The sequence below is a fragment of the Rhincodon typus genome, chromosome 19 (assembly GCF_021869965.1).
Source record: "Rhincodon typus isolate 14 chromosome 19, sRhiTyp1.1, whole genome shotgun sequence".
NCBI classification, from domain to species: Eukaryota; Metazoa; Chordata; class Chondrichthyes; order Orectolobiformes; family Rhincodontidae; genus Rhincodon; species Rhincodon typus.
Genome location: NC_063350.1, coordinates 53,549 through 63,468, shown reverse-complemented (window position 1 = coordinate 63,468; position 9,920 = coordinate 53,549). Strand labels below are relative to the sequence as shown.

General features: G+C 43.7%; 1 protein-coding gene across 1 annotated transcript in view; it reads right to left on the bottom strand.

Moving 5' to 3' along the window:
* Positions 1 to 327, bottom strand: part of LOC109926066 (adenosylhomocysteinase A-like) — a 68,772-nt gene extending 68,445 nt beyond the window's left edge. The window contains exon 1 of the mRNA XM_048608492.1: positions 154 to 327. Within this exon, the coding sequence (XP_048464449.1) occupies positions 154 to 181 (28 nt within the window). The 5' untranslated portion in view covers positions 182 to 327. The remainder of the gene's footprint in view (positions 1 to 153) is intronic.
* Between the last annotated feature and the right edge of the window lie 9,593 nt (positions 328 to 9,920).

Here is a 9,920-nt window from a genome sequence, read left to right as displayed (position 1 = left end):
CCCCCCTCCCCCCCCCCCCCCCCCCCCCCCCCCCCCCACCTTTCCCCCCCCCTCTCTCCCTCCCCCCCCCCAACATTCTCTCCCCCTCTCTCCCCCTGCCGGTGCCGGTGCCGGTGCCGGTGCCGGTTCTGCTGTGACCCGCCTATTCCTTACCCACTTTGTAGGGTAACTTGTCCGACATGTTACTGCTCGGAATGAAGCTCTGTACAAATCTGGATCAGCCGCACTCTCTTGTCCCGGTGCCGCGCTCCGGTCTCTGGGCTAAAGGCCGTGCCGCGCGCTCCCGCGCCTTTTTAACACACCGCGCGCCTCATTTGCATCTCGGACCGGAACCGGCGTTGCGCAGGAGACCCCGCCCCTCCCACACGGCCATTGGTGGTTTTACGGGAAGGGGCTGGACATATTCCGAATGCGGAACTTCCGGGAGGAGGATCGGAAGAGAATCGCTGAGCACGTTGTCGCTGCATGGCGTTGTATAACTTCATTGATTATTGCTGCAGGACCTTGTGTGTCCTTTATAGTTTATTATTTCAGCACCCTGTTACCGCGGGATCTTCTATTTCCTTTATAGCTTATTATCGCAAAACCTTGTGTGTTTTTATAAAGTTTTATTGCCCGATTCTGTTTTCCCTTTCAGATTATTATTGTAGCACCCTGTTACAACAGCATCTTCATGGAATTTTCAAGTACAGGAGGAGGCCATTCACCTCATCCTTTCTGTACCAGCTCCCGAGGGAACTTCTCAGTTAGCCTCACTCTCCATAGTACTTGAACTTCCTCAATTTCAAATATATATTCAGCTCTCTTTTGAAACCACCTATGAAGTCCACCTCCATCACTCTCTAAGGCAGCACATTACAAATTATAACAACTCTTGAGTAAAGACGTTTCTCCTCATGTCATTCATCACAGAAAGATACGTTTTAGTTCAATTCATTCATGGTGACCAGACATCCCAATCTGACCTGGTCCCATTTGCCAGTATTTGGCCCATATCCCTCTAAATCCTTTCAATTCATATCATTGTACCCATGTCCACCAGCAGCTTGTTTCATACATTCACCATCGTTAGTGTGAAGAAGTTACCCCTCAGGTCTTTTCTAAATCTTTCCCCTCTCACCTTGGACATATGCCCTATAGTTTTAAATGCCCCCACCCCTGGAAAAAGACTTTGGGTATTCACCCTACCTATGCCCCTCATGCATATTAGAAATTGCTGGACAAATTCAGCAGGTCTGGCAGCATTTGTGGAGAGAAAGTAGAGTTAGTGTTTCAGGTCCAGTGACTTGTCTTTAAAACACCTTCTTCAGATGCTGGAGGGGGAAAAGAGAGTGATTGGTATTATGCTGTATGTCTCAGTGTTGTGTGTACATGTAACTCTGTGCACTTTAGGCTCTGTCTAGTCGTGTAGCCTTGTTAGTGCGAGAAATCTCGGGTGATGGGTGTCTGTGTGAGACAGGGAATTGTGGATGTCCAAATCAGCATATTTGTGTGTCCCAGCCTCCGCTGTGTGCTCAGTGTGTGGGTTCAAGTCAGTGTCTGTTTTATTGTGATGAGTAGCATCAGTTAACCTTTAGATAGAAACAGTAGAATTTGTAAATTGTTTGGATGTGGCCTTAAGCAGAGGCCACTTGAACAGGTATGGCAACGTGTACTAATCAGTAGTAGTTTGGTGCTATGAATTTGTGTAGAGCACAGAGACACTGTTGACAGTATCTAAAACTGTTAATTATTAATAGGCAGAGTACAGACAACTTAACCTGATGAAGGGTCTAGGCCCGAAACGTCAGCTTTCCTGCTCCTATGATGCTGCTTGGCCTGCTGTGTTCATCCAGCTCTACACCTGGTTATCTCAGATTTTCCAGCATCAGCAGTTCCTACTATCTGACACTCTTTCTGTTGGTTCATTCATCCTCTAGAAAGCTAATAAATTACCCCAACACTGTGTAATCTTATCTTGTGTATTAACCTTTTGTGTGGCAGCTTATCAAATGCCATGTGCAAGCCCAGATATAGTATAACTATGGGATTCCCATTATTCATATTGTTTGTTAAATCTTTAAAAAAAACTCTAGCAAATTAGGCAAATATGATTTGCACATCATAACTGTGCAGATGGATTGCATTTTGAATTTCCAAACATCCTGTTGTCACTTCCTTAATAAAATCAAATCACACAACACCAGGTTATAGTCCAACAGGTTTATTTGAAAACACCAGCTTTCAGAGCCTTAGTCCTTCAGGTTTACTGCCTTAATAGTTGATTCTAATAATTTCCCAACGACACAAGTTAAACTCACTGGTCTGTAGTTTTCTCAAACAACGATGAGACAGAACACAGGAAATAGGTTGAGTGCTTAGTGTTGTCTTTACACCATGCCAATCTCTCAGTCAATGTCAGCAAAACAAAGGAGCTGGTCATTAACTTCAGGAAGTGGAGTGAAGGGCATGCTCCTGTCTGCATCAATGATGCTGAGGTGGAGATGGTCAAGAGTGTCAATTTCCTAGGAGTAATGATCACCAACAATTTGTCCTGGTCCACTCATGTTAACAAGACAGTCAAAAAAGCACAACAATGTCTCTACTTCCTCAGGAGGCTAAGGAAATTCGGCATGTCCACAAAGATTCTTACTAATCTTTTTAAATGCACTATAGCGTGGTATGGCAACTGCTCACCCCAAGACTGCAAGAGACTAGAGAGATTTGTGAACACAGCCCAGTCCATCATGCAAACCAGCCTTCTATCCATTGACTCCCTATCTATACATCTTATTGCCTCTGGAAAGCAACCAAATTAATCAAAGACCCCTCCCATCCTGGTTATACTCTCTTCCATCGGGCAGAAAATATAAAAGTTTGAACAAATAAGAACAGATTCAAAAACAGCTTCTTCCCATCTGTTATCAGACTTTTGATCAGACCTCAGATGTTAACTATGATTTCTGTCTGCACCTCTGCAGCTGTAACACTGTATTCTGTGCTCTGTTGTGCTACCCTGATGCACTTTTTATGGTACGATCTGCTTGTGTAGAACACATAACACCACTTTTTGCTGTATCTTGATACGTGACATCAGTCAATCAATCCTACTTTCTGCCTCCCTCCCTTTTCGAATAATGGCATTATATTAGCATTTTTCCAATCCATTGAAAACTTTCCTGTATCCAGAGATTTTTGGAATGTTGAAACCGATGTATCCACTATTCCACCTGCCATTTCTTTTAAGAACCTAAGAGCTAGGCCATGAGGCCCTGGCAACTTGTCTGCCTTCAATCCGAAAAGTTTGTTTAGTATTTTTTCCTTAGTGATGATGATTGTCCCAAATTCATCCCTTTCTATTAATGCTGCATTACCTGTTAACAGTTGTTATGCTACAAGTGTCATTTACCATGAACAGTGAAGCAAAATATTGATTTCGTTACTCTGGCATTTCTGTATTCCCCACCATTAACTCCCGAGCCTTGTCCTCAAAGGGACCAACATTCACCTTAGCTACTCTTTCATTTCAAATACTTATAGAAGTTTTTTGCAATCTGTTTTTACTAGTTTTACTTCATAATTTACTTTTGCTCTTTTTGTGCCGTTTTTAGTAACCCTTTGTTGATCTTTAAAAATTTCCCAATCTTCCAGCCTGCCATTCGTCTTTGCAATATGGTATGCCTTCGTTTACGTCGGTATATTTTTAACTTCCTTGCTTAGCCATGGATGTTTTCTCCCCCTCTTATGATCTTTTTTCCTTTCTGGAATTATATTTTAGTTGGGAGTAATTGAGTATTTCCTTAAACATCTGCCGCTGTTCATCAACTGTCCTAACTTTTAGTCTTCCTGCCCACTTCACGTGGGCCAGATCTGTCCTCATGCCTGTCTAATTGCCTTTGTTTAACTTCAGAATGCTAATTTAAGACTCCAGCTGAATTTGAATTTAGAGGGCAATTTGCTGGTCAAGATGGTGGCGGAGCAGGGCTCTTCAACCAGCCTCCTCCACTCCTTTTGTTATTTCTTTTTTTTGATTTCCCGTTTACCTGTTTTTGGTGTTTTCCACCCCCCCGCTGCCCGCCCCGGCGTTGGTGTTCATCTCCCACGTGCTAGGTCTTGGCCGGGTGTCTGTGGGTCTCAGCCTGGAGTCTGGTCTCTGTGCAGTATGTCGGCCATCCTCTCAGCAGCTCAAAATCTCCCCTCCCCCTACTGCATCCCAAAACCAGTCCAGCTCGTCCCTGCCTCCCTAACCTGTTCTTCCTCCCACCTATCCCCTCCTCCCACCTCAAGCCGCACCTCCATCTCCTACCGACTAACCTCATCCCGCCCCCTTGACCTGTCCGTCCTCCCTGGACTGACCTATCCCCTCCCTAACTCCCCACCTACACGCACCTTTACTGGCCCCATCCCCGCCTCTTCGACCTGTTTGTTTCCTCTCCACCTATCCTCTCCTCTATCCATCTTCTATCCGCCTCCCACTCTCTCCCTATTTATTTCAGAACCCCCTTCCCCTCCCCCTTTTCTGAATACGGGTCAAGGCCCGAAACGTCAGCCTCTCTGCTCCTATGATGCTGCTTGACCTGCTGTGTTCATCCAGCCCTGCACCTTGTTGTCTCGGATTCACCAGCATCTGCAGTTCCTGCTATCTCTGATTCTACGTCTTGATCTCCTGTGGTGATATCATGTCTCACTACAGTACTGAACTCTTCCTTTACGGATAGTGCTACACCATCTTTCCTTTCCTGCCTATGCTTCTGAAAAACTGACTCGCCTTGGATATTCAAATCCCAAACCTGGTCTCCCTGCAGCCGCGTCTCAGTAATCACCACCAAATCACATCAATTTATGTCTATTTGTGCTCTAACATCACTAATTTTACTCCAAATGCTTCACACATTTAGATATAAAGCCTTTAAGTTTGTTCTACTATGAAATTTCCTGACTCTTGTACAATTGCTTGGTGCAAAATGGTGGTCATATTCTTCCCTCCGTTTTGTTTTCTGCTGATTACAAACCTGCACTCTTACCTTGTCCTTTAATTTTCATTTTCTAATTTTCCATGCAATGGAACCTTTCCCTCACTAATTACAGTCCTAGTTATTTGATTTGCCAGGACCTTGGACCCAGCCTGATTCAGGTAGAGTCCATCTCATCAGAACAGTTTCCTTCTTCCACAGTACTGGTGCCAAAGTCCCATGAGTTCAATCCAGTCAAATGCGAGGTGATGCATTTTGGATGATCCAATTCAAGAGTGAACTATATGGTAAATGGAAAAGCCCTGGGGAAAATTGATGCACAGAGAGATCTGGGTGTTCAGGTCCATTGTACCCTGAAGGTGGCAACGCAGGTCAATAGAGTGGTCAAGAAGGCATACGGCATGCTTTCATTCATCGGACGGGCTATTGAGCACAAGAGTTGGCAGGTCATGTTACAGTTGTATAGGAATTTGCTTTGACCACATTTGGAATACTGCGAACAGTTCTGGTCGCCACATTACCAAAAGGATGTGGATGCTTTGGAGAGGGTGCAGAGAAGATTCACCAGGATGTTGCCTGGTATGGAGGGTGCTAGCTATGAAGAGAGCTTGAGTAGATTAGGATTATTTACATTAGAACGACGGAGGTTGGGGGGGACCTGATTGAGGTCTACAAAATCATGAGGTACAGACAGGGTGGATAGCAAGAAGCATTTTCCCCAGTGGGGGACTCAATTACTAGGGGTCACGATCTCAAAGAGAGAGGGGAAAAGTTTAAGGGAGATATGCGTGGAAAGTGTTGCCAGCAGAGGAGGTAGAGGCAGGCACGATAGCATCATTTAAGATGTATCTAGACAGATACGTGAATGGGCAGGAAGCAGAGGGATACAGATCCTTGGAAAATAGGTGACAGGTTTAGATAGAGGCTCTGGATCGGCACAGGCTTGGAGGGCCGAAGGGCCTGTTCCTGTGCTATAATTTTCTTTGTTCTTTGAATTTGCACCCATTTCTCGCATACCAAACTTTGAGGCACACATGTACCTGTTTAACCTTATTAACTCTGTGGAATTTGATTTGTGGTTCAGGTAGTAATCTGGAGATTACCACCTTTTCGGTTCTGCTTTTTAATTTTTTACTGCAGCACATTTTATTCCTTTTATATTTTCTAATTGCAGGACCCTGTATTCCCATTATATAGCTTTATTCTTGCAGGAGCCGGACTGGGAAACTTACAAACAGAAAATTGCAATTGGGACATTGAAATTAAGCCTCATGGAGGTGGGGTAAAAGTGCAGAGTTCACACAATCTGCATCTAAAAAAGTGCTTTCAGTGGAAATGTGATCCTTGAGCTCAAGTATGCAACTGGTTTGAAAGCAGCTGCTTGTGTTCGTCAGCCTCATGTTGAAGGAGCTGATGCCAGCATCTTGCCATGAGAAATCACAGTGCAATTCATCATGTATGAAACAATTTAGGCCTATTTCCACCACAAATAAACTAATTGCTTCCACAAAAAAAAAAATTGTATCCAAAATACTTTTAGGGCCATCCTCCACTGTCTGTTATCCCCATAAAGGAACAAACTCAGATTTATTAAAAAGGACTGAAAATCGACCTGTTTGCATAGCATATATTTAGATTTCACTTGAAAATTTGTGATTTGGCATTGTAAATGTGAGTGTTCTTTGAAATAATGAACAAAAATCAGTACAAAATAGGAACAGAACCTTCAGCCCACCAAGTCTGCACCAACACATGATGTTTTTAAACTAAAAACCTTTCCCTTTATGTGGTCTGTATCCCTCTATTCCCTGTTTATTCACAGATCTGTCAAGTTACCTCTTAAATGTTGCAATTGTATCCACCTTCAACACCCCCTCCTCTCAGTCTTCTTTAAACTTACTCCCTTTTACCTTAAATCTGTGCCCCTTAGTAATTGACATTTCTACCTTGGGAAAAAGACTGAAATGATCTATTCTCTACAAGCCTCTCAATTTATAAACTTTTATCAGGTTGCCCTCAAATATCCCATATTGAGCTTTGTGCATCTCTTGGACTGAATTGGAAGATTCTAAATGCAAAATTAATTTCAGAGTTCTAAGACTTCATATTCGGCCATTTATCATTTTGCTTAGTTTCAGAATGTTGTTTTATGAAGAGTCAGGATAGTATGCGTGATCTGTTACAATAAGGAATAAAATTACAGAATGGTTGCAGCACAAAGGACATCATTCAGCCTGTAGTGGCAGTGCTGTGTCCTGCAGAAGCAATTCACCTAAAGCCATTTACTGCCTGTATCTCATAGCACTGAACAATTTCCTTCACAGACAACGATTCAGATCACTTCAAGCTATGATTGACACTGCCTTCATCACACTTTCAGGGAGTGTATTCCAGATCCTAAACACTTGCTCTGTCAAAGGTTTTCCTCATCTCGTGATTGCTTCTTCTACCAATAGAGGTTGGTACTTCAATTTTGGGAGGGAAAGGATGATGTTAGTGTGAATGAGATTCAAAAGGTATCATTGGCAGAGCCTCAGCCCTCGACAGATTTGAGGTTATTACAATTTGTATGAATGAAAAGAGATCTGTAGACTTAAATACAGAATACTGATGGATACAGAATTGGCTTAATCTTAAAAGATAGAGAGCAGGGTTGGAAGAATATTTTTCTCACTGGAGATCTGTGACCAGTGGTATTCTGCAGGGACCCTGTTGTTTGTAATATAGATGATTTGGAGGAGAATGTAAGCACTGAAAGGACTGCGAGTGCTGTAAATCAGAAACAAAAACAAATTGCTGGAAAAGCTCAGCTGGTGTGGCAGCATCTGTGAATATAAATCAGAGTTAATGTTTCATGTCCAGTGAACCTTCCTCAGAAGGGAAGAGAATGTAGGTGGCCTGATTTATAAGATACAAAGATTGGGGCAGCTGCAGAAAGTGAGGAGGATACAGCAGGATATAGATAAGCTGGAGATGTAGGCAGAAAAAATGGTAGTTGGAGTTTAATCAGACAAATGTGAGGTGATGTATTTTGGAAGTAAATTGGCAGAACCTATAGTAGCATCAACAAACAGAGGGATCTGGGCGTACAGGTCCACAGTTCTCTGTTAACAGGCTCAGTGGCTAGCACTGCTGCCTCACAGCACCAGGAACCCGGGTTTGTTTCCACCCTTGGGCAACTGTCTTTGTCGAGTTTGCATATTCTCAGTGTCTGCATGGGTTTCTGCTGCGTGCTCCAGTTTCCTCCCACAATCCAAAGATGTGCAGTTTAGGTGGATTGGCCATGCTAAATTGCTCATTGTATTGTGTTTAGGTTAGGTGGGCTAGACATGGAAATGCAGGGATAGAGGAATGGGTCTGGGTGGGATGCTGTTTGGAGGAGCAGTGTGGACTGTTGGGCCAAATGGCCTGTTTCCACACTGTAGGGATTCTATGATTATGTGGTCAAGAAAGCATAGATTATAAAAATTGGCAGCCATATAGAACTTTAGTTAGTCTGCATTTGGAATATACAGTTCTGGTCACTAGACTACCAGAAGGATGTGAAGGCTTTGGAGAGGGTACAGAGTTTGCCAGGATGTTGCCTAGTTGGTGGGTATTAGCTAAAAGGAGAGATTGGTTTGTTTTCACTTGAACATTGAAAGATGAGGGGCGATCTGATAGACATTTTAAAAATTATGAGGGGCATGGATAGAAAGGATAAATGGAGTCTTTTTCCCCCAAGGTGGAAATGTCAATTACTAGGGAACATAGGTTTAAGGTAAAAGGAGGTAAGTTTATGGGAGCTGTGTCGCAATTTTTGTTTTACACAGAAGATGGTAAGCACTTAGAATGCAATGCCAAAGGAGGTGGGTGGGTGGTGTGAAATACAATGAGCCATTCAGCTGAGAGAAGTGATTAAATGTAGTGGCAGGGGGCAACAGTACTGTGTAGAGAAACAGCTATCTATGGCCAAAAAATGTATTCTCATAGTTGCCCTTGAAATAACTCCAGAGAGGCTGGTATCCCATAATCTAGTCATCCTTTATTTACATGAGGAGAGTCCTTGACACTGATCCAACTCCCTCAGAGCCAGCTCTCAGATTTTTGTCCACAGGGTGTGGATACCTCTGGCAGCAGCACCAGTCTGCAGGTAGGGTCCCAGGGATGACACTCCTGATTTCTGCCTCTACTTTTGCCTGTAAGGCAATAGCACTGGGTGGGCCTTGCAGAATCATGGAATTCCTTCTTGGTCAACATGCAAGGTGGACTTGGCTCCTTTAATAGTCCCTAGACCTTTCTGAAAAACTTCTGGGTATTTAATTAGGACTTCACTCAGGCAGCCATTTTCTTTTTGAAAAGTGTTGAGCCAGTCAAGGTTGATCTTTCTCAATTAATTCTGCCCCATCAAGCTTCGGCCCAAGCATTTTACTACAATTAATAACTGAACCAGCTGCTTCTCATGAGACTGGAACTGAAATTGTTCACTTAATTTGTTATGGTTCCCCAGTATACGTCCTCAGTCTAGCTGAGGTCTTGCAGAAACTTAAGGGTTCGAATCTGGAGTGAATCTTGTTAAAGACTGGTTCTGCAAACACTGTTACAGCTGACCTCCATGAATTCTGGATGACAATTTAACCAGACATTTATTTTGATTGAGATAACCAGGTGTAGAGCTGGATGAACACAGCAGGCCAGGCAGCATCAGACGAGCAGGAAAGCTGACGTTTTGGGTCTGGACCCTTCTTTAGAAATGGGGGAGGGCAAGGAGATTCTGAAATAAATAGAGAGGGGGAGGCGACGATGGAAGGTGGATAGAGGAGCAGATAGGTGGAGAAAAGATGGACAGGTCAAGGAGGCAGGGATGAAGCCAGTAAAGGTGAGTGTAGGTAGGTAGGGAGTTGGGATGGGGGGTTGGTCAGTGGGCAGGGAGAGGCAGGTAGGTGGGACGGAAGACAGACAGGTCAAGCAGGTGGGGATGAGGCTAGT